Raw genomic sequence first — 23964 nt, 5'->3', positions numbered from 1 at the left:
ATCTTACTCCATATCTTAACACGGCCCTCTAGTTATGCCTCAGTCTTACATTTCTGTTGCTATATTAGTCTTGATTCTTGAGGGAACCTCGTTGTTTGAATTCTGTCTTTATTTGATTATTATAACCCATTTTCACAAGTCTGCAAAAGTTTGGGCACGTTAGAGGGAACAAGGGGAAAAAGAATGAGTTAATAGCACAGGCAAAAGCACTATTTTTCTAATGAGTAACCGTTTGATAAAATTGAAATTTAAAATCTGAAATCTAAATTCATTAAATTATTGAATTGTTAAGTATTAAATCTAATATATTTGAGTGTATATCACATTCAATGATAAGTGAATAGTTTATCACTTATTTTTGGAAGCAAATTTTACCTAGAAAATTCAGCGTCACTTAATTAATTCAAATGTTTAATTTTTTTATTATCAAACGCGTGTGACCATCTTAATATTTGAATCTATTAAATTTAAGTGTTAAATGGAGTTATCAAACAGGGCCTAAATCACCTAGTTAGCCATTATACTTTTGCTTTTGTACGTTTTTAATCCCTCATCTATTTTATGTAATAATTAGGCCCCTGAACGGTCTGTATGAATTTGACCCTTCTGTCCAAATAGATCGTTTGAGCTCATGACACGAGGGATAATTTTGTCCTTTCATTAAAAACAACCTAGGGAGCGGACAAAAAAAACAAAGAATAAATCGCCCAACTGACTCTCAAACTATTGAATTTATATCTTTTTAACCCCTCATCTATTTTATATAATATTTAAACTCATGAACAAATTAGTGTGTATGAATTTGGCCCTTTCGTCTAGAAAAGCAATTTGAACTCACAAAACTGATGGACAATTTCATCCCTTTACCTCTATCATCCCTCTTTCTATTGACTCTCTCTCTCGTAGTCACTTCACACACTCACGTGCAAAAACACACACAATTCATGCATACCCGGTTTGGAAGGTAAGTTTTTTAGTTATTTATCTAAAACTTTACTGTAACTTACTGTAGAAGTTTTTAAAAATAATTTTGAAGTGTATAGTTTAAAAACTTTGAAATTTTTTTTGAAATTACTGTAGTTAAAGTTTTTAAAAAACTTGTAGCAGACAAACTTGGCTTTTAGCACATAAGAAAAAGAAAGGAAAAGGCTAAGGGAGAAGCAATAGGAGGGCTTTTATATGGTCAAGTGGGTTTCATAGAAAATTTTAACATTTGTACGTGAATTTATGATTTCATGATTTTTATTTATGGATTGGTTAGTTGTTTTGAGTCTTAAATCTTATAAGTAGTATGTAGTGCAACAAACCTTCTACCACACTTCTTGTGCTACTCTTTGCCTCACTTTTTATTATATTACTATCTCTCCTTCATAAATATTGTATTTAAATTCTTTTTTGTTTCCTTAAAATTCGATAACTATTAATTGAGTATAAAAAAATTAAAAAAATTAAAAAGCAATATATAATAGAAAATTAAAAAATATAGCAAAAAATTCATAAAAAATCACATTTTTTATGCATTTTGATTTTTTGAATTTGCTAAATTTTGTGTATTACTCAATTAATAATCATTGGATTTTAAGGAAATAAAAAAGAAATAAAAACATGATGTTTATAAAGAAGAAATAGCAATATAATAAAATGTAAGACAGAGAATGATATAGAAAATGGGACAGAAGATCCGTTGCGAGTATGTTGGTGTATTATTTGATGATTATTAGGCTTGATTTGAGGGAGTTTAAGAGAGCCAAATCTAACTGTAAGTAGCCATTTTCACCACTTTTTGAATGCTAGAAACCCCATGGCTGTCGGTCAGCTTATAGAAGAAAAATGAGGAAGAAGAAAAGAGACAAAAGAAAAGAAAAGGAAAAAGAGAAAAGAATGAAAATTAATCAAGTTTTGGTAAATCGACTTTTTTTGGACGAAAGGGTCAAATTCATACACATTGATTTGTTTAGGGGCTTAAATATTACATAAAATAGACGCGGGATTAAAAACGTACAAAATTAATAATTTGAGAATGGTTCAGCGATTTTTTGTCAGCCCCCTGGTTTGCTTTTTGTGAAAGGACAAAATTGTCCCCCTTGTTGAGAGATAAATGGTTTTTTTCCAATGGAAGGGCCAAATTCATACACACCAACTTGTTCAGAAGTTTAATTATTACACAAAATACATAAGGGACAAAAAACGTATAAAAGCAATAGTTTGAGGGTTGGTCAGGCATTTTACTCTTTTCTAATTGAATCAGGTATCAATTCAAGTCAATTAACTAGGACAGCTACCCATAGACCTTTTCTCAATGATGCTAACCAAGGAAGGATCATCTTTTGTAGTAAAGGTATCTTTGGGAGGGGGGAAAAATGAAATGACAGATACTGCAATGACGCTTATATCAAGTTTTATAAATTCTATCAATGCAAAGAAAGCAGGATATGATTTAAATGTCTATCAAAGAGTAAACCAGCACTTCATTGAGAATCCATCGCAACTTTAGAATACCAACATAAGTTCCAAAGATTTATTACTACATCATCACCGGCTCAGACAATAACAAGACCTCAAAGCTCCATAATTGATTTACATGCTTAGAATCCAGATACAACATCAGATTAAAAAAGCAGGATTATTGGTACAATGTGGATATAGACCACGAAAAGGGCCGGAGTCTACTTATGTAGTTAACTCCCAGTTCCACAGGAAAATGTGAGGTAAGATCAATCATGTTCAACATTCTTCACAACTGTCACAGGGCAAGAAGCGTTGTTTACCACGTAGTTGCTAACGCTGCCCATGATAGCCCTGCAAGAATGGAAGAAACAAAATCCCTCTTGAATTAGTGCTTTACATGGTACTCTATCGGCTGCAAAGTTTCATTTAGTTCCAATATCCTTAGATTTGATCGAGAAATAGTTACACACAATGAGATTTGCATCCAAAGAATCCAGCGTATGTACTTTCAAGGAATTTTACTTATAATATAAATACAGCATGATATGGAAGATGCACATACCAGATAGATTCATAGTGCCACCAGCCAAAGATTTATAGTAAGTTTAAAATAAAAAGTTGTAACAGCTACATATCAATAACATCTCAGATTGAGAAATTTAATCAAAGAGTTAACTTTGATTTTGGAAGGAATCAATCTCTTGAGGGCTATTTACGAGAATATTGACCTTCATATCCATATTCTTTAAAAATAATAATAATAATAACATAGGGGTTTTTGTCTGACTTCCCAAATTATCACCAGTACGTTTGCAGTTAGATAAAATAAACTATATTTGCACAAATAACCCAACCTCTTGAGCTTGCCAAGGCCTCTGTTCCCAATAACAATGCAGTCCAGGGGTATTTTGTCAATGGATTCACATAGCTTCTCCCGAGCATCTCCCCAGTAAATTTTCAGGAGCACCACAATCTGCATCCAAGTTAAACATTTGTAAGCTTCTACCAATTAAAACAGCCACTTTCTCCATAGCTCAGGAGGTTAAATACTTAAATTCAAACAGACAATTTGACCTCCTTCTCCCTAGCAGCACAAGTAACAATCTCCAATGTTTCTGCGTCAGGGTGAACCCCATACTTCTTCATGACATGGGGGTCAGAGAATTCCACTAAAGGGATCAAGGCTAACAACATGAAAAAAGAAAGGAATCAGTGGCATAAACAATGCATCAGTGGCAGCACAATTATACGTATATAACTAAATGAAGCAGTAGTAGGGCAATTATACGTATGTAATTAAATGAAGCAAGAATGAAGACTTTCTAACTGTGATCAATATCATCTTTCCAATTTTCTTTCCAAATTGTACATAAAGTACAGCAAATTATATAATGGAGGCACAAACAGCTATTAAGGCGTACAAACAATATCTTGAATTTTGCCAACAAAATGATTTCATTTCACAAGAATAAGCATTCTTTTAAATTATAATAGCCTGCGTCTTTCAAAAAACCAAGAAAAACTAGCTCACCAATAATCTCAAACCTACTTCAAAATTGAAAAAATAAAAAAAGAATCTAGAAATAATTGGACAAAGAGTATTACATGTGTGAGCCTCCATCAGGAAAAGACCATCACCCCTGTACACCCTTAATTGATAGAAGTTCTCAACCAATAAAGCTATGACAAGTCTGACAACAAGAAAGATAATCGAGATATTTAAGTTGCCTTTTTTTCTTTTTTCCAAATTTAGCTGCTCAATCACTTAGGATCATAAATATTTCAATCCTCCAATTCAACATAGATCAAAACTTTTCAGCCCACAAAATCCAAAGGCATAAACAATCGTGCAGCAAGAAAAACAAATAATATCACGACGTGGTACTAGTATAAATAGTAAAGATTAGGATTAGCAGAGGAATGTGATCGTACGAGAACCAGTGGTCTCCCAAAGTTGCATCTCTCCTGATTCATAATAGCCTTCAGGCTGTACGTTAACAAGGACTAGATGATCTCCTTTCCGGGCAACGTTATCCACCGCCCATTGAAGTGCTTTCTTGCTGCATGCCGAGAAATCTACAGCCACCCCAACCTTCCTCTCTGTTTCCATGGATTTTTTTTTTCCAAATTAATCACTATTGGGAATTGATTAGTACTGGAACAGATCTGGCTCTTTTCTTTTATTTTTACTCTGTAATCTCAGAGAAATGATCTAAGGGAAAGTAGGAGAGATCAAAGATGAGGCAGTGGTGTACTGCGGGGGCCTGGTTGAAAAGGAGAACCAGAAATATCGATTATGTTTTTGACTCTGCCTTTATAGATAACCAATTGTAAATGGATTGGTTAGTGCAGTTCGTTAATCTGATTTAAGTTGATGTGGGAAATATAATTTTTTAATGTGGTTCGGACGCCAAAAAAAAAAGGTAAGAACAGCCACATTGGTCAACTTTGGGCCTGTTTGGCAAATAAGTTTTTGGCCAAATTTATCTTCTACTAATTTTTTAACAACCTTAATTATAGTAATTTCAAAAAAATTTTAAACTACACACTTCAAAATACCCAAAATACACCAAAATTTTTTTTTCTTTTTCCTTTATTCTTTTTCCTCCCTACATCAACCCACCACTTTCAACGCCGGTCACCTCTTCCGACGCCAGCCATCTCTTCCAACGTCAGTGTCAAAGCCGGCGAAAGTTTTTTTTTTTTCTTCTCTCTCTCCCATTCCTCCTTCCTCTCTCTCCTCATCTCCTCCCCTCTCCCCCCTCCTCCTCGATAGCTCTCTCCCCCCTTCCCTCCCCTGCCAATCTCCTCTTCCCTTTCCCGATTTGGTCATGCAGGAGGGAGGGGGGAGAGAGCTAGCGGGGAAGAGGGGAGGAGAACGGGAGAAAGGTGGGGAGGAGAAGAGAAATGGAGGGAAAGGAAGACGGAAAGAGAGAGAGTAGGAGGAAAAAGTAAAAAAAAAAATCTGCTGGTGTCGGTGAGGGAAGGGAGAGAGGGAGAGAGAAAAATGCAAAAAATAAAAATAAAAATGTGTTGCTGCTGCTACAACTTCCGGTGAGGAGAGAGGGGAAGGGGGAAGAAGAAGAGAGAAGAGAAAAGAAAGGAAAGAAACAAAAAGAGAAACAAAGTTTTCTATCTAAAAAATTTTTCCTACAACTTCTAAGTAAATTTAGAAAAGTTTTAGGTAAACATCCAAAAAATTCATTTTCCAAACAGACATTTATTTGAAGGCATTTTGAGTTTAATTTATCTCTACAGACATGTCACACGGTCTACATGTGTCCGTCCACAATCAGGCACACATGCACTGTTGCGTATAGGAGAATCAAGGAAAAATCAAGACCGTTAGTAGAGGTATAGTCCAGTTCAATGAACAAATGGCTACAAATGGAAAGCCATGGAGATTAGGACTAATACTTAGATGTTTCTTGAAATATGCAAGGCACGTGACGGATTTCAAACAAAAATTAATTAGAAATCTAGGTAGGAACCAATTTTGACTAATATAAATTTATAAAAGACGTAAAATTACATTTTTTTAAAAATGAGGAACAGAAAAAATTATTTTATAAAATGTGAGAGATGTTTGAACGATTTTTTCCATTTTTTATGTAAAAAAAGTGAAATCTTACTATTTTTAGTGCTAAAAATGGATATAAATTGAGTCAAATCTAACTCTTTTAGGAAAAAAAAAATGAATATAGTTCAAGTAAGATCATACTTTTTTTTAGAAAAAAATGAATATAAATCAGATTATTTATTTAACTACAAATGAGACCTAATTTCTTTTATCCATAAAAAATGATTATGTGTGAATCATGTGATAAATTCAGGATCAAAAGTAATTGACAATCCAGATCAGAATTAAATTTTATCAATTTAATTTTACAAGGGATATAAAGTTATTATTTTATTTTAAAAGTGAACGATGAAAAAAATTATTTGATAAAATGTGAGAAATATTTTAAACACTTCTCACTTTTGACAAACCCGATTTTCTCTATGCTTCGTGGTAGCCGTTGTCCATTTGGCCCCTAAATTGAAAATGTTTCTCATATAGTCAAGATTCTGGGTGGGCCTAGGCTCCTCTAGTATGAGGAGTTGATACTTGATAGACAACTGAGCAATGACCAGTGAAGCAGCAGAGGTAACTGGGAAGGAGCCATTTTAGTTCTGAAACTATGCGATTTGATCCATTTCGTTTCTCTTAGAAAAACCAGAAAAGCAAGGAGCTAGGGTTCATCAAAATCAGAAAAAGCTTCGTTTTCTCAAATAAATCGATCAAGAGATGGCGTTTTGGTGGCCGTTGCTGGTGCTCGCATTCGCATTCGTGATCTGTAAATTCCTGTTGATGCTCGTTCCTTCCAATGTACCTTCTATCAACGTCGATGCCTCTGACGGTGCCTTCTCTCTCTCTCTCTCTCTCTCTTTTATACATATATAAGTATTACATGTCCGTTTTGCTAGAAATTTTGCTTAGCTTAGTTTCGAATAGACTTGCTTTGCTCGGTAATTGACTGTATTTAGTTTCGTATGTAGTAATATTTCTTTAGATGTTTAAAGTATTTTGGAATAATTTGATTGGAAAAATTTGTTTGTGTAGATACAAATATTGTATTGATTTTGAAGTTATTGTGTTAATTGCAGTGTTGGGTAACGGAAATCAGACGGACGAGAACAGCTACATATATGTGAGTTCCGAAGACTGCTACTGTTTTTTTTTTTCGGTTTCGAAGCTTATTTGTAGTTTAAAATTGTAGTTATTATAATTGTTATTATTTTAAGTATCTCTCCTATGCTACAAAATTATTCATTCCTAGCTAGTTTAGTTTCTCTGTTTGAATGTGTTAGAGCTGCGAACTTGATACAGAAATTTTTTTGGTAGTATAATTTTTTAACTAGATATATAATGTGCCGAACTGGATATTATTCATTTAAATTTGAGTTACGATTTAAATAAAGAACATACTTATTCAGATTGAAAAGCTTCAAGGTGGGATGCAATAGACGATGTTTATTACTTGAAATGTTCTTGGTTTGGCTGCAAACTAACAATTTCGCTTGTTTATTCTTCTTGTTTTTCACTTCTGTGGACTCCTTAGTGTTTGATAAGCAGTGATTGTATTCTATTCTTTCTTGGCTTTTGCTTTTGCTTTGCTTTTTCCACCCACCCCCCCCCCCCTCTTCTGGAATTGAGCTTTAGGAGATTTGAGCAGTTGTCTGCTGATAATGTTACATTGTGGTTTTCACTCAGATACCTTCAAGGCGGCAGACAGACAAAGTTAAGTGCTATGAGCCTGCAACAATGAAGTACCTTGGCCACTTCCCTGCATTAAAACCTGATGAGGTGTGATAATTGTCTTACATTTTAAAAGTTTTAGATACTTGATGCGTGTGTAAAATCTGTATATTGGGCATGTTCTATTTTTTTTTTTTAAATTAGCTAACAGTATGGATAATCTCTTGCATTTGGCTAGAATGTTATCTTAATTCTGGTTTCATTTAGAGCTAGTTCTGAAGTAAATATTACTTGATTAGAGTCGCAATATCATTTGCTCATGTCCTCTTTGCTTCATGTATAACTTTCAATGTGTTCAGTATCATTGAATTTAATATGATTCTAGATCCCTTCCCACCCAGGTTTACAGAATTTGTGATAATTCATCGTATGTATCAGATGCACCAGTGTGTTTAGGTAGTATGTGTCTCTGCATAAACAATGTCTTTGTAGCATAGTTTGTAGCTTCCATCATTAGCTGTGACCTTTAGCTTTGCCTGACACCCTAGGCTTCAGAAGGCCTTAGCATTTCATATAACGACGACATTTGTGCCCAACTTTTCCATTTGGCTTTCAATGAAACTGGTAGTTTCCCAACTTTTTCCCCTCTCTATGTTGTGTTTTTGGTTGATGATGTGGCTTAATGATTCTTCTCTCACAGTTCATGTGTTCCACTTCAAGTTGAAATTGACAACTGCACAATTTTCTTAGGTTAAGGAGAGGGTAGCACAGGCAAGGAAAGCTCAAAAGATATGGGCAAAAAGTAGCTTCAAGCAAAGGCGCCAGTTTCTGAGGATCCTTCTGAAGTATATTATTGAACATCAAGATCTTATATGCGAGTAAGGACTCCTGAACTGAAGAAAGCTCTCTATAAACTTCCTGGAAGTGCCAGCAAATGATTTGCTCATTTGAAGAAAAACTCCCTTCAACCTCTCCTAGTCTCCTCCTTGCCCCCAATGGCATGCACATACAATGAACCAAAAAAAAAAAAAAGATTTAGTTGTAAAAAACTATCAGAACTCTGAGGAATCTATGCATTGCTTCTATTTTCTTTTACTTTTGCAGTATATGATAAATTTATGGATTTGCTGTAATGGTCAAAGTAATCAAGCGGTCTTCAACTTTTTCTCATTGTAGCTTCAATTCAAATCAATGTCTGGGGCTAGAATTTGTTCTTTGCATAGTTTTTTCCAACCATCAAAAAATTTTCTATTTATTGACCGTCACCTGATGGATTAGTCTGAATATGTTTAAGTTGCTTTACAAGCAACGTGAGTGAAGAAAAGGAAATGGAAGACATCCTCATATATATCAATCTGGACTGAAAACTGATAACAGAAAATACTTCGGTGATTTGGGATTAAAGCTTGCAGAAGCACAAGTAAAATACATCAGCTAGGGATGCTAAGAAATGGAATTCATAATATGACCTGAAAGTAAAAGGTTTAAGATCATTCCTCATCACATACATCTTTTTCTCCGTTTTGGTTGAATTTTTTGAAGTGTTGAATGTTGAATGTTAAAATTAAAACTTTCAACTTTTGCATTGATGCTTTTATTTGTGACTACTTGTGATAAAGTTTAGTCTCATGTGTTATTTCAACTAGAATTTCTTCAAGGGATACTGGGAAGACCATGGTGGATGCTTCATTGGGGGAGATATTGACAACTTGTGAGAAAATTACATGGCTTCTTTCAGAGGGTGAAAGGTGGCTAAAGCCTGAATACAGGTATATCCAATCACTTCTTTTTTCAATTCTATCACTACTACTGATTGGACGAGAGCAAAACTTGAACATCTGACCAGTGTTTAGCTCAAGAAGCAGTCTCATATAAGTTGTAGCTGTGTCGTAGTGGCAATATACTCCTATTGGTTTTGGTGTGAAATATGTAGATGCCTTCTTTGACAAGTGCTTGTTGTAATAACATCGTTTTTGCTCATTTTGTTACTAGCAACATCCAATGAGTAGGAAGATCCAAACAATTTGTTGTTTCATCATGTTTTATCTGCTTGAATAATTAACAAGCCAAAAGTTTCAAGCAAAATAATCATCATTAGATATCTTATAGGTCATGTGGAAGATCAATGCTTCACAAGACAGCCAAGGTGGAGTTTTATCCCCTTGGTGTAATTGGTGCTATTGTCTCGTGGAATTATCCTTTTCATAATATTTTCAACCCAATGTTGGCAGCAGTATTCTCAGGAAACAGCATTGTGATTAAGGTATTCTTCCTTACCTGCATTGATTATCATTTTGGACGTATTGCATGTTTTAGTTAACTCCTTTTGTCTCTTGAGTGTTGTATTTATGAATCGATTTAAAGTTGCAGTCTGTAGTAGAGTTTTGGCCTGTTCCACCATAGCTGATGCTTTGTAATGACATCAGCACATTTTTCTATGCCCAGCCATTTCATTGTCTGTCTGTAAGAACAGCATTTTTAATAAATATTTAAGCAAACTTTTTTAAGTAGATTGTTGGAAGAAATAAAACGGGCCATGTATTTTAAATAATAGGTGTATCTTTTTTCTTATTTCCTTGTTTCCTAATTAACCCCCATTTTAGGCAATGCTTCTAAGTACCAAGGTTCTTCCCAGATGGTTCTCAGAGCCCACTCATGGACACTATTTTTCATAACATAGAGGAATAGTAACGTGTCTGTGACTAAGCTTGGTCCTTTCCCGCAGAATGCCTCTGTAGTGTAGAAGAGTTGAAATTCATTTTAATTGTCTCAGATAAAATTCTATCTAAAAGAAGGATAAACATTTTAAATACATACATTCCCTTTGCTGATTTGCTTTGATAATTGATGAGTATGATTGTCATGGTAGGTTTCAGAAAATGCAAGTTGGTCAGGATGTTTTTATATGAGAATTATTCAGACAGCCCTTGTTGCTGTAGGAGCTCCTGAAAACCTGGTTGAAGTTATAACCGGGTATGCATCGTTTTAATGGTTTCATTGTGTTGACTTCTGTTCAGAGCTTGATTGAATTGAACCTCTCTGCAGGTTTGCTGAAACTGGAGAAGCCTTAGTGTCTGCAGTTGACAAAATTATATTTGTCGGATCACCTGGTGTGGGTAGAATGGTAGGAAGTGAAGAAACATATATTGATTTATTGCTTTACCATTAGCAGTATTATAGTCTACAAAAGTCCATTTTCTCATTTTTAAATTCCTTGAGCATTACTTACTCTTGAAACCACCCACCCGTGTACCATAACTGCCACCTAAAGAAGGAAAAGGTTTCTTGTGCAATATGGTGTCTCCCCTGTATCTTTGAGCTTCACTCATTTAAAGTAAAAAAAATTTCTCGTTAATTTTCAGTTTTCAAACCTTTGAGGTGTATAGATGCTTCTGAATTCAAGATGAAAACTGAGATGAAGTGCTTGGTGCTTTTCTTGTATATGCAGATAATGCGGAAAGCTTCAGATACATTAATACCAGTTACACTTGAGCTTGGTGGAAAAGATGCATTTATTGTCTGCGAAGATGTGGATGTGCCTCATGTATGAATCCCTCAAGCCTGCACTTGTATTTTCTAGATATGAATGCACTGATAACTTTCAACATTGCAATTCTAGATTCTTGAGCATAATCCTATTTCTTTTGCCTGGATGGTTGGTTATTACCAAATCATTTAACGGGAAGCAGGTTGCACAAGTTGCTGCTAGGGCTGCTCTCCAATCAAGTGGGCAAAATTGTGCGGGTGCTGAGAGATTCTATGTTCATAAGGATGTTTATTCTTCATTTGTTGCTGAAGTTGTCAAAATTGTAAAATCTGTTGCTGTTGTAAGTACAGTTTTTGCTATTTTCCTCTTAGTTTCTTTAATCAAATCTACCTGATCTCTCCCTGTATTGCTTCTTGGTCTCACTGGTGTCACGAACTTTAATTTTTCACTGCCTTGATATGCTTTTAGTTATAGCTTTACCTTCATGGCTTAATGAAGTGTTTTGAGATTACCACACTTAATTTATGTACTTCTGCTAATGCATCTTTCTAGCAAAAGCTTGTGAACCAATGCCTTCAAGAGGACTCAAAGTAGCTTTCTCTTTGTTCATGTTGGACATGTTGTGTCCAGCATGAACAAAGCTCAACTTCCTCAAAATATTCTTAGTTATATGAGTTGACCTGCTACATCAATATATGAAAGAAATTACATTTCATTTCATATATTTTAGAAATTGATACCATTGATACTGCTAGTTATGCTGGAATTATTCTTTGATTGATCCATTTTTAAGATATGCATCCTTGTTTTATAATGTCTTTTCATCTTTCTTATTCCCTTGCTCTTTTGTTTTGCAACTTTTGTGATTTCATTGATGATGTGTGAAATGGTTGAAGTCATTCGCTTGTGTCGCCTTCCGTTTTAGAAGTTCATGCATCAATCACCTCACATTATTCCATAAAGAAATCAACTAAATACCACGCCAGTAGCTACCTTTGAGAACCACTAATTGAGTTTGATGCCAGATGTGAGATCCAATCTTTGAGAACATATTCAGGGAATACTGCTGCATTAGAATTCACTAGGTTGTTCCCTTTCCTGGCCACTGTAGTTGTGATTTTCACTTTAAAACAGAAAGAGTGATATCTTTGCACGAACCTTGACTGCACTCTTTTGGGCTGCTGTAGCATGATCGTGGTGCACTTGCATGCTCAATTGTAATTTCTTTTATAGAAGTTTAATAATTTAATTAATGATTTCATGCAGGGCCCTCCACTGGCTGGGAAGTATGACATGGGAGCCATATGCATGCAGGAGCATTCCGAAAAGCTCCAAAATCTTGTAAATGATGCCATACAGAAAGGAGCTGAAGTTGTTGGGCGAGGAAGTGTCGGAAATATTGGTGAAGATGCTGTTGATCAGTATTTCCCACCTACTGTTATTGTAAATGTGAACCACTCTATGAAGTTGATGCAGGAGGAGGTATTTTCGTGTTGACTTCGTGTGTGTTTGTTCTGTTTGTTGATGCTACGAAAGTTGTCTGGCTTTTTTTTAATGGAAATTGGCACGCAGGCATTTGGACCAGTTTTGCCAATAATGAAATTCAATTCTGATGAAGAGGCTGTCAAGCTAGCAAATGATTCAAAATATGGACTTGGTTGTGCTGTTTTTTCTGGCAGTCAACATCGGGCCAAACAAATTGCTTCACAGTTACATTGTGGTGTTGCTGCAGTTAATGACTTTGCTTCAACTTACATGTGTCAGGTAATGCCACTGTGGAAAGGGTATCATGGAGTGTCAAGATGTGCTTTTAGCATTATCTAACTTGCTCTTCTAAATTACTGTAATTAGCATGATTAGAAATGGAACTTTCCCGGATGAAAGGGATTAGAAACAATATCTATAGTGGTCTAGAAGTTGCTTGTACTATGGAAACTCTTTGGCAAAGGATGGTGTTTATGTGATTCCATAATTGCCTATTTTGAGAAACAGGTGGTTTAAAGTCCATAACCTACTGCTTTTAGGATTGGAAAAGTTGGCTGTAAAATTAAGTTTAGAGTTGACCATCTGTTCACTATTTATGGCTCTTAATTTATTTGCATCTTCAATTTTAATCATACATAGACATCTTAGGGATATTTTATTGTAATCTTGACTTTTGTATTTGCAGTCTTTGCCATTTGGTGGTGTAAAAGACAGTGGCTTTGGAAGATTTGCTGGCATAGAAGGCTTGCGAGCTTGCTGCCTTGTAAAGTCAGTCGTGGAGGATAGATGGTGGCCATTTATCAAAACCAAGATACCAAAGCCTATCCAGGTAAACTCTGCAGCATTTTTGACTCATTTTGTTTATGGTTCAATGAGTTTACATTGTCAATGTTTCTCACTGCATTACTGTAGTATCCTGTCGCTGAGAATGGTTTTGAGTTTCAAGTTTCCCTGGTGGAAGCTCTTTATGGCTTGAACATGTTGGACCGTTTGAGAGCATTGGTGAATGTTTTGAAGATCCTTACAGAGCAGAACCCCTCCACAAACAACAAGAGGAGAAATGAATGATCTCAGTGCTCGGCAATTTTTCAAAGTTATCATGGTACCATACAATATCATCATGTTTTGCACCATCTAAATTTTGCTTTATTTTCCATTTTATTGCTGAGTATGAGTTGGTGGCTAAATGCTTCTCATTGTTTTAGGGACGGTTAAAATACCTTTACAAGCCTTTTTTTTTTTTAAAAGGAACTGCTGATGAAACATGCAACAATTTAGAACATTTGTTGTTATTCAGTTCTGGAGCAATGGTAAATTAGCATTGGTAGAAGTCATTATATTTAAATACCAGGTAAAACAATGCAAATACAAAATTTTCGAGCTACTTGGCAACAACCTGGGTAAAGGCAGTAAATGGCCAAGGCACCGTGATTCATACTTTAGTTGCTCGGGTGACCTCCCATGCAGTCTTTTCATGTTCCGCATTTACTAGGCCGCCATCATCACTCCTGCAGCTGACAATTGCTACGATGAACCTTTCATTCTCAAGGGAAGATGGATACAAGATCTGTTCTTCCTGACAAGCCATAAGTATTGATAAAAGAAATTAGTTCCATAGAGTCTGTACATGCACTGCCCTGTTCCCTCACTTAAATTAATAAGTATTAATGAATATATTATATATATAATTAATAATTGGACTAAAACTTTGACAAATTCTTTGTATTTACAACTTATATGTAGGTTTACTTGTATGGTTTTAAAGTATAAAACATTAGAGAAACTAAGCAACCTATTAACATTCAGTCTAACCCTCTTCCATTTCTCTTTCTTCGATTTATTTCTTTATTACTTTTTTCCTTTTTCAGCTACGGCTCACTCTAAGTTGGATGAATTGTGTATCTGTTGGAAGTTGTGATTGTTTTGCTAACCTTTTCTTTACAACCTATTAGCACTGGCTTACCTGCTACTTAGAGATGGTAACAAGGCGGGACCCGTCCCCCACCTCTTGTCAAAAGACTTACCTCGACACCTGCCCCATTCCCCACTCTCATTCCTCTAGTCCTTGCCCTGCAAGTGACCATTTCTTTTTTTTTTCTTTGATATTGAAATGGAAGATTTCATTTTGAAGTAAATCTATCTTTGCAATATATATACATTAGTAATCCAAGAGAACATCACATTCAAACTAGTTTTTCCTCAAAAGTAAAGTTTATTTATAGGTGGACGAGCAAGCATTGGGCAAGCTAGTGCTAATAGATTGTAAAGAGATCGTTAGCAAAATAGTTACAAATTCTTCAAACTGACACAATTTCATCAAATTGAGAGTGAGTGGCAACTGAAAGGAAAAAAGATACGTGACAGAGAAAGAAATGAACAAGAGAAGGAAAAGTAAGAAAGGGTTAGGTTGAATGTTAATAGGTTTTTTAGTTTCTCTAATATTTTGATGTTTAAGATATAAATAAATTAAAATCATTTAAACTAATCTACTTATAAACTTATTTAAGGTTGTAAAGATAGAGAATTCTTCAAAGTTTTAGTCTAATTATTATTTAAGACTTGCTTCAAAAAATTAATTAAGAAGACTAATTTATAATTATTATATTATACATATAATATATTCATGTGAGGGACCAAGCCGGCCACCAGTTATAGCGGGGGGACCCTCGCTCCATTACTTTCAAGATGGCACCCGCGAACACCTACTGCCATTGCCATTGCCATTCCTACTGTTGTTCGCTTGTTCACCAATAGCAGTATTTTAGTAATAGTAGTAAATTAATCTTACTTCTAAAAAGAAACAATTTGCATGTGGTATTCTCTTGGACTTCTAATTTATACATATCACAAAGATATATTCGCTTAAAAATGAAATGTTCCTCTCCAATACACAAAAAAAAAAAAGAGAAAATTATCACTTGCCGGGGAAGTGGGGTGGGACGAGGGTGGGCGAACGGGAGCAGGGGATGGGACGGAGGCAGAGGGGATTTTTTGGCAATCCATCCCCCCAATCTCACCCCATTGCCATCCTTAGTTGACGAGAAGTGTTGGCTTTTCTGTTGCCAGAGGTCGGGGGAAAAGTTCAAAGTTCTCCATTGACACCAGTTCTTCATTTTAAATTAGGAATTTCTTTTTTTGGGCTTTGATGCAAGTCTTGGGTTTACTTATTAGGATATTCGTGAACAGCTGTGATGTCCAATAGTCAATTTTACTTCCTTGGCGTTAACATTAACAAATCATGTGTAATGATGCTACTGTCAATAATATGTGAAATAATGTAGAGCAAATAAATATAGCGTGGCATACCCATTTCATTATTTTGGACACTAAAAAGTAGATTAGTGAAGTAAAAGATTCTTATATTGTTTATGTTCAAGAGTAAAATGTTATTATCTTGAATGGAGACGTCGAAAAGAAATGAAGGAGAAGAAGCGAGTCAGAAATTGTTTCAGGATTACCTCAGAGAGATCATCAAAGTCGTCAGGAGTTATTTGAAGTAACTCTGCAGCGGTCTGACCAGTGCACCAAACACACACTTTTGCGCTCCCATCAGCAAGAGTTATCTTGAGATGGAAAGACCGCACAACTTCAGCAGAGCAGTTCCAATTGCAGAAGTTACAAAAAGGGTCCCCACCGCGTGCCTCGTCAACAAAATTCCCACAAAGGGAATGCGAAAATCTTGTACTGACGTGACAATATTCAATCTGATCCAGCCAGATTCGACAGATCTGAAGAGAAAAGGAGAGAGAAAAATGCTTTTAGAAAGCGACACCGATGCTCATCTAAGTAACTCTTTGTAAAGGGAAGGATACCAGAAGCCATATGCAGACAACAAACGAATCCCATGACCACAATATAAATTGCGGCATCGGAACATCGATAGCAAATCCTCATACAGAGGGAGGAAAACATAAAACTCAAGAAAGATGAAGCTATTAAAGTACCCCATTTGTTGTCACGAGGAAACGATCAAAACAGATCAGCAAAAAGACCTCAAAACTTAATAAAATCTTATTTTAGAAAAAAAAAAAAGATCATTAAAATAAAGGATTTTCACCTGGCTTTTCAATGTATGATTAAATTAACTATGGAAGTTAACCTGACAGCTGTTTATCCGCATGTCACAGGCTAATCACAGTTTAGAGTAAATTGAGTAAGAGGTAACTACCAAGACTCCACATAGCAACACAAGATTACAAGTATCTTGCCTTAAAGAGAGAGAGAGAGAGAGATATTACCAGTATCTGCAAGATGGAAGCCAGGATTCAACATGGCAGAATCACAGAAAATAAAAAGTAAAATCAACCTTTTCTTTCCTTTATTTTTCTTTTGGGAGAGGAAGAAGAAAAACTGCATGGATTTTTAGCAGAACAGATAAGCACAGAATCGAAACCAAGGAAAAAGAATAAACATACATGAGTTACACCAATCCGGATAGATAAATCAGAAAGGCGTGATAATTTGTGAAGACAAGACGAGTTCAGCAAGGCTGGTAAGCAACTTATGTTGATAAATGAAGCTCCAATGTCACACTCCAACCATGATAACTGAAGTCTGTCAAGCATGCAACAAAAGCAAGATGAGATTATCCTATGAATAAAAAAGGCAAAATCAGGCAGCTGTAAGGGTATAATACATTCAAGTGCATGTAGCTTTAACCTGCAAACAAAGCTGTATCATGCACTGACCTCACGACCTTCCAGTTAATATATAATGAAAACTCATCATTTGACCAAAGTGCACCATCAGATGACCCAATACGTTCTATCAGTGAAAACAATCCCAAAAGGATTGCTGATCATTAGTCTCATTAAAGCTTAAAATGTAGCTATCCTTTTCTAACTGAATAAACTCACTTTATATGATATAACCCTTTCTTTTAGGCCACTTTCACATGATATAACGTTGTTCCTTTGGAGTTTTTGTGCAGCTAACTTGTCGGGAGAGAGGTAGTCAACGCAGTATGTATATGTCAAAGTTCAGGATCTAATTAAAGTTTGAGTTGTGATCACCTATTTTCTATGCTCGTAGAGGAGGTCAAACCAGAAATGTACACAGTGTGACCAAGCCCCAATCTTCCCAATGACCTAAACAGCAAAAACGTCGAGGAAACATTAGCTTTTTTAGCAAAATGAACATGTTTCATTTGGGACACAGGTAACTGAAGATAATTACCACAATCCGACAAAATATAGCTTTATCCAAATTGTTCCAGTTATATCTTTCAGCTTCAAGGAGAAAGTGGTCCTTGCTGTATTTCTCTCATGAACAATGTCAGTAACAACTCCATAAAGACTGAGGCCAGTCATCTTGTCATGTAGATCAACTACAAATGACTGCAATACTTCAACAGCATAAGAGAGATTAGTGGCAAAATTGAAATTTAGGGAATTGACACGAGCATATTGGTTTTGTAATGGACATATCCAGAACATTCTGAAGTAGGCACAGTTATAAACCCAAGAAGATTTTTATCCTTTGTGCTTATTTAAATGGGATACGTCATCTATGAATTCACATAAAGCATCAGGTGTGTTTAAAGGCATAATAAAAACACAGGAATGACAAATTTATATTTATGCTCAATGTGCATGCATATGAACACAATCCAAGTTGGTTTCAAAGTATGAAGAATGGAGGAAAGTATTCACAATGATACTAATAATGGTCATTGTCTTCTTGATTAATGATGTCATTAATGGTCATTAAATGACATACCTATCAAGTATGAAGCATGATTTGTTACATGTGAAGCTAAAACATAAAACTGAAGACCAAATCTTTTTTATTTGGTAAAGAAATATAACAGATGAGTATTACAACTCCATTTACCAGGAAAAGGCTGAATAATGCATTAGAAAAGAAGATTGAATTTACCCTGGATATCTAATCCAATCTCAATTTTTTATATGAAGAAGCTATTTCACAGATAAAACAATTCCTACAACAATAAATTGTTTTCAACATCCATAGATTCTGCCAAATTGTTGCAGAACTTACCCGAAATGGACAAAGACTGAAGTCAATAGATCCTTGAGAATCACAAGGCAGGGTCACTTGGGAAATGACAGATCTCTGATCTGATAGATTTAATAGCTTTGATCCTTGAGAACGGCTCTGTGTCAATGATACAGATACCTAGATCCCCCACAAGTTAACATTGTATTCATCATTGGACATGTTAGTTGCATAAAAAAATCCAAGACTTACTCGTTCCTCATGTTGGATAGAAGGCACCATAAAAAGCTGCGTTGCACTGCCATATTCAAGGAAAATTTCTTCACATGTTTCGATTTCACCATTAGAAGAACTTGCAATAAATGGCCTATCCAGGGCAAGCATACTCCCAACACTGAAAAGCAGCTAAATCATGTTGATGTAGAAAAACAAAAACAACAAATCTGAATCCCGAAGAGGTACCTGAATAGATTGGATAGCATAACCTGCTCACCCCACAGTAGAAACTTTAGCTTGACACCATCGTTATCAACAAGAGTAATCTGCTTCTTCTGCAAATTACCATACTTCTGTGTTTCCAAAGATCCAATTGACTCAATCCTGTCCTCAAATAAAAACACAACTAGTTATAGTAGTTCTAGGTGCAACATAAATTAAAATGCCAAAGACTTTAAGGACTTGAGAGCAAAGCAAAAAGAAAAGGTGCCAGTCAATTGAAATATGAAGTCAAAACGGGGAATAAAGAAAGGAAAAAGGAAGATTGGCAGAAGAGATGGAAAAGATGGGGGAGAGAGGGGACGAAAGGAAACTGACACACTTGACAGATCTTTGTGCCCATGTTCTTTTAAGCAGAGTCTTTATTGATTTGCTCAATCACATGTCAAAAGAAGCTAGGCCAACACTTGACAGCGCTTTGAACTTATTAAAGTTGAGCACGCTTTGACTACTATACCATTCAGCAATAATATGCTAAAGTCTGAGAGAAGGAATTAAGACGGTGTGTAAAGCTGACATCCATCCTGTCTGTTAATGGACGGCCTTTTCTCAGGACATACTTTCATTATGTTCCCATCATGGAAAAGCAGATGAGGCACAAGCCAATTCTCAGAGCTAAAACTGTCTGATGTACTTGAAGAAGTGAGCCAATTGGCAAGATGACTGATTTTATATATACCAACTTCAGAGAAAGTAGCATCAACTTCGTTTAAAACTGAAGCACACAAGACAGACTACAAATTATGCTGCCACATCTTACCTAGCATACAATGAATAAGAGACCCCTTCTTTAACAGCCTCAAGAGAAATGGAAGAGAAGGAATCTGAACAAAACTGTGCTCCAATTAGCATCGCATCATCGTCTTGGTCCTGCATCAAGGATAAATTTAAAGTCAACACCAGAAACAGAATATGAAATCTTAAAATCAGACCAAGTGCATATATGTCACAGGACTCCTGAAATTAATAAGCATGGAAATGCAAAGATAAAGCATGCAAAACTACACTAGTTTGTGCTAGCAAAGATCAACATACATAAAAAGGTCAATCACAAGTGGATAAGCAAAGAAATCCTCCAAGACCTCATCTAGCAGCACCACAAAATATTCAGTTGGCAGAAGTCGTGCCTGGCCACAACTTTTGCTGGCAGTTCGAAGATGGCATCCAGTTAGAAAAGCTTCTCGGCCCTTCTTCAGAATTCCACTGTTAGGATCAGCTAATTTGTAAAACCTGCTACAAAAATCCTTGTTAGACATCTTAGTAGATCAACAATGTACAAGATGCTGTACAGCAATGATAACATTGATTTAAATGATGACTAATGTGCTTAGTCGCTGAAAGTTCACCCTTGCAAAGAAAATATCCCAGCTTTAATTTAGTTATAGAATTAGTCTACTAATAACAGTCTGCTAGTTGCTTGTGAAGAGGTATGGTAACCATTAGCAGCACATGAAAAAAGAGAAGAAAAAGGATTCACAAGCATAAAGATGGGCTAATTCACCACGTTAACGAATTGCCATATAATGTATGGTACACTCATTTAATATGCAGTGCAGTTCATTTACCTACGGTGAAGATACAGATCAATGGTGTTAGAGCTCCAAAAGTCGCCCAATGTGATCATGCATATGTTGGTTCCTGAGAGAAACTTAACAAATTAAACGTGACTACCACAGCATTAACACTTACTACTACAAGCAAGGGCAGGAAACCCATAGCTTGGAAACTATTGGAAAAGAACTAAGCAGTAACGCTAAATATGAGTTGCCTCATTATAGACAAAATTTTCTCAAGTAATTTAATGCCTTTATTTAGCCCGAGAACTTCATTGCACTGTATATCAATGACAGTTAACTATTAGCACAAGCCTGGAAAGTTGTAGGTGAAAAGTTTGTTCATAGTGCATAATAGAATAGATCCCCAAGATTTTTATATTCAAAGTGAATTTATTGAGCCATTTTGTGGTAAAATAACAAAAAAGAAATGCAATTGAATGGCACGGCTCATGTTGTACCCGGAAGACAGTAAGCATCTACAATGACAGCTTCAATTACACTAGTCAAGGATAAGAATCTTTTCTCGTAAATTGAGTCAATTGTAACAGTGCTAGGAAGCTTTGCTCTTCTGTGCTTCTCCTTCAACTGGTTAATGCATTCAGGCCTCTTTTTTGGAGCTCTCCCCCTATTCTGCTCATTCCAAGCCTATAATCATACATAAACACACATATTAGCTGGGGAAAAACAAAAAGAAGCTGAAGAATGCCATAGAACGAGAAAAGTTGTTCGAAAAAGTGTCCTTATTCTGCAAATCAAATTCCAAAAACGTTCCTTATATAGACATAATTGTATAATTTATATCAATCAGAAAACATAGTATGTTTTTCCTCTTTCATGCAAATGATCTTTATTATTACTCAGAGAGTGCTATAAGATAAAATGTAAAAACCAAACTTATTTAGAACCTATTTTCTATGTGAATCTACAAAGCTAATAAAACGTGGAAATTCTGGACAAAAGTTCACAAATATCTATGCAATTAAGTCAAACTAATAACTCATATACGTAACAATTTCACATACACAATCCAGGCATACCACCGAGATGCACAAAATTCATCAAATTAACAACATGCATCTCTACTAATTTTCAAGTATACTGCAAAGACACACACGTTTTACCTATAAAACTTGTCTAATTAACAACAAATACCATAGCAATTTTATATACTCTACATACACACACACACCGGAATGATGTACACATACTAAGCACTGATTATTCGGATGCTCAAAAGGGAAAAAAAAGATAGAGATAATTGAGAGGCCTATGCACCTAAGAAGACAAATATATACACGGAAAAGAATGCACGTATAGTTAATTTGAAACTAGCGATGATAATAACTACTGATAATCAATTTTTTCCCAATATTTGGCCAAAAAAAAAGAACTAATAAGAGAGAAATGCAGAGAGAATCGAGAATCGGATGGACCTGAGAGAGATCGGAAAGGAGAATAGCGGGAGTGACGCCGCTAGAATAAGCTACACAAGTTTTAAGGATCCGAGAAGCAATCCAGCTCCAACCCGGCCCGTCCGAATTGTCATTTTCGGTTTCTTTTAAAATCAACTGCGCGTAGTCAATAAATTTTAGGAACGGATCCTCTTCTTCGTCCATGTGATTTGGTTGATCTGTGATTTCCATTGATGAAGGTTCGTAGTCTATCATGCTGCTGGGAATCGCCTCAGAGAGAAAACCTCATCTACTCTCTGAGGCAGGCACTGAAAGAGAAAGACGAATTAATAAACCCTAATCTCTGAAAGTGGGAGTGAAGTCCAGTTCGCGGGTTTTTATAGTCTTTGAACCTCCTAATAATCTCAAAATGCTTTTGGCGCGGAATCGATGCGTACATCAAGCGATGTCGTTTCATGCTATGTTTTCAGAACCGGACCGGGTATCGACTCGTTCAAGTTCAGGGGTCAGAGGTCAATGGGTTCAACCGGATTCGATCGGGGTTAAACCGGATGATGTCATAAATAAAAATTATTTAAAAATTAAAATATTATATGTAAAATACCTAATAACATGTTAATATTAATAAAGATATATTCATATATATTTGATGTTTCAAATATATTTAACAAGAAAATACAAAGAAATTAGAATAGTCAAATAGCAATTTATATTATTTAATGAGTATTAACAAGTTTAGAATTAAAATTATGGATTTAATTAAAAAATAATACCAAATTTTAAGATAATATTTATAAAGTATGAAATATTTGAGATATATTAATAATTTTTAATAACCTAGGGATCAAAATATAATATTAAAAATATTTTGACCTTCAAAAAAAAAAGATTCTACATACATGCATGGAGAGGGGGCAACAAGAAGATATGGATGTTGTATGAACACGTGCGAGCGAGTTGTGGCCAGGATGTAGCAGCACTGCAGCAGTAATCAACTGTGCATGCATGTCCCATTACAAAAATGGTTGCGTTTTGGGATTTTGGGCTGGGCACATGGAGCCAAGGAGATACGGGTCCCTCTTTTTCCTTTCCTTGCGTGAGATCTGAGATGCATGGTGGAACCCGGTTCTTATTTTTCCCGGTCAAATAGGGTCAAACCCGGGTTTTGACCTGGTTTGACCGAACTTTTAATTTCCTGATTTTTAAAGTTAGCTCGGACCGGACAATTGGCCGGTTCCCGGTTTGACCAGTCGGACCGGCCGGTCCGGTCCGAGTTTGAAAACAGAGGTTTCATGGGCCGTGAGTGTGCGATGCGAATGAAGAGGTGAACGAAAGCCACTGGCCATTTGGTCCAGTGGTCATCACCCTCTTTGATAGTGCTGGAGGTCAGGGGTTCAACCCCTGCCTCCCTCAAATTTGCCACAATATGTGACTGGTCTTAGTTGACCATTTCTCATTACCCCTTTCCCCTAGATTAGGCTAGTTTAGGTTATAGGACATCTATCGTTGCAGACAAAAAAAAAAAAAAAAAAAAGTCTTCTTAATTAATTAATATCTCAACGATATTGATTAATCTCCATTTGGATTAGCTGTTTTTTAGGGTGTTTTTGAAAAATTTTACTACAGTAGAGTTTTTAGAGTATATTTTGGAATATTTAAGAATAGTAGAATTTTTAGAATATTTTTTGGAATATTTTTTAAACATTAAAAATAATTAAGACTACTTTTTAGAGTGCCTTTTAGAGTACTTTTTAAAAATTTTTATAGTATTTGAAAAACTATTTTTTGAAAAACTCAATGATCCAAACATATTTGATAATTACTAAGAAATGAACACACTCCTGTAACATCCAACTGTACACTTTTTTTTTGAGGCAACCGTAC

The 23964-nt window shown here is 35.6% G+C and overlaps 3 protein-coding genes across 5 annotated transcripts; 1 reads left to right on the top strand and 2 right to left on the bottom strand.

Annotated features, from left to right (window-relative positions):
* Positions 1-2453: 2453 nt before the first annotated feature.
* On the bottom strand, positions 2454-4806 carry LOC140038805 (universal stress protein PHOS32-like). The gene is made up of 4 exons (XM_072084148.1): positions 4381-4806; positions 3523-3632; positions 3303-3421; positions 2454-2799 (listed from the first exon to the last, which is right to left on the bottom strand). The coding sequence occupies exons 1-4, from the start codon at positions 4556-4558 to the stop codon at positions 2715-2717; spliced, it is 492 nt and encodes a 163-aa protein (XP_071940249.1). The 5' UTR covers positions 4559-4806; the 3' UTR covers positions 2454-2714.
* A 1616-nt stretch (positions 4807-6422) lies between these two features.
* On the top strand, positions 6423-13955 carry LOC140038804 (aldehyde dehydrogenase 22A1-like). Its single transcript, XM_072084147.1, has 14 exons — positions 6423-6848; positions 7096-7139; positions 7703-7795; positions 8438-8565; positions 9334-9456; positions 9797-9950; positions 10557-10660; positions 10733-10811; positions 11136-11231; positions 11377-11514; positions 12441-12656; positions 12747-12938; positions 13345-13488; positions 13572-13955. The coding sequence occupies exons 1-14, from the start codon at positions 6737-6739 to the stop codon at positions 13725-13727; spliced, it is 1779 nt and encodes a 592-aa protein (XP_071940248.1). The 5' UTR covers positions 6423-6736; the 3' UTR covers positions 13728-13955.
* A 25-nt stretch (positions 13956-13980) lies between these two features.
* Positions 13981-22415, bottom strand: LOC113733882 (uncharacterized). Of its 3 annotated transcripts, none has more exons than XM_027260099.2 (13): positions 22102-22415; positions 21127-21313; positions 20678-20750; positions 20195-20342; positions 19873-19982; positions 19080-19217; positions 18870-19011; positions 18660-18797; positions 17835-17995; positions 17672-17746; positions 17075-17213; positions 16118-16387; positions 13981-14235 (listed from the first exon to the last, which is right to left on the bottom strand). In XM_027260099.2, the coding sequence occupies exons 1-13, from the start codon at positions 22333-22335 to the stop codon at positions 14092-14094; spliced, it is 1959 nt and encodes a 652-aa protein (XP_027115900.2). In that variant the 5' UTR covers positions 22336-22415; the 3' UTR covers positions 13981-14091. The 3 variants fall into 3 exon arrangements, with proteins under 3 accessions (XP_027115900.2, XP_027115902.2, XP_027115901.2); XM_027260101.2 differs by having other exon boundaries at positions 18870-18915; XM_027260100.2 differs by having other exon boundaries at positions 20240-20342.
* Positions 22416-23964: the final 1549 nt, after the last annotated feature.

Source organism: Coffea arabica, chromosome 3e (genome assembly GCF_036785885.1).
Source record: "Coffea arabica cultivar ET-39 chromosome 3e, Coffea Arabica ET-39 HiFi, whole genome shotgun sequence".
NCBI lineage: Eukaryota > Viridiplantae > Streptophyta > Magnoliopsida > Gentianales > Rubiaceae > Coffea > Coffea arabica.
This window is presented reverse-complemented; position numbering and strand designations above follow the sequence as displayed.

Coding starts and splice junctions, on each gene's coding strand:
- LOC140038805 (XM_072084148.1), bottom strand. CDS start 4,558: ATGGAAACAGAGAGGAAGGTTGGGGTGGCTGTAGATTTCTCGGCATGC. Junction 3,422..3,522: donor GTGCTGCTAGGGAGAAGGAG/GTCAAATTGTCT, acceptor ACTTGGATGCAG/ATTGTGGTGCTCCTGAAAAT. Junction 2,800..3,302: donor GGCCTTGGCAAGCTCAAGAG/GTTGGGTTATTT, acceptor CCATTCTTGCAG/GGCTATCATGGGCAGCGTTA.
- LOC113733882 (XM_027260099.2), bottom strand. CDS start 22,335: ATGATAGACTACGAACCTTCATCAATGGAAATCACAGATCAACCAAAT. Junction 19,218..19,872: donor TCTTATTCATTGTATGCTAG/GTAAGATGTGGC, acceptor ATTTGAGGACAG/GATTGAGTCAATTGGATCTT. Junction 17,996..18,659: donor TCAGTCTTTGTCCATTTCGG/GTAAGTTCTGCA, acceptor GAAGTATTGCAG/TCATTTGTAGTTGATCTACA.
- LOC140038804 (XM_072084147.1), top strand. CDS start 6,737: ATGGCGTTTTGGTGGCCGTTGCTGGTGCTCGCATTCGCATTCGTGATC. Junction 7,140..7,702: donor ACGAGAACAGCTACATATAT/GTGAGTTCCGAA, acceptor GTTTTCACTCAG/ATACCTTCAAGGCGGCAGAC. Junction 10,812..11,135: donor CACCTGGTGTGGGTAGAATG/GTAGGAAGTGAA, acceptor TTGTATATGCAG/ATAATGCGGAAAGCTTCAGA.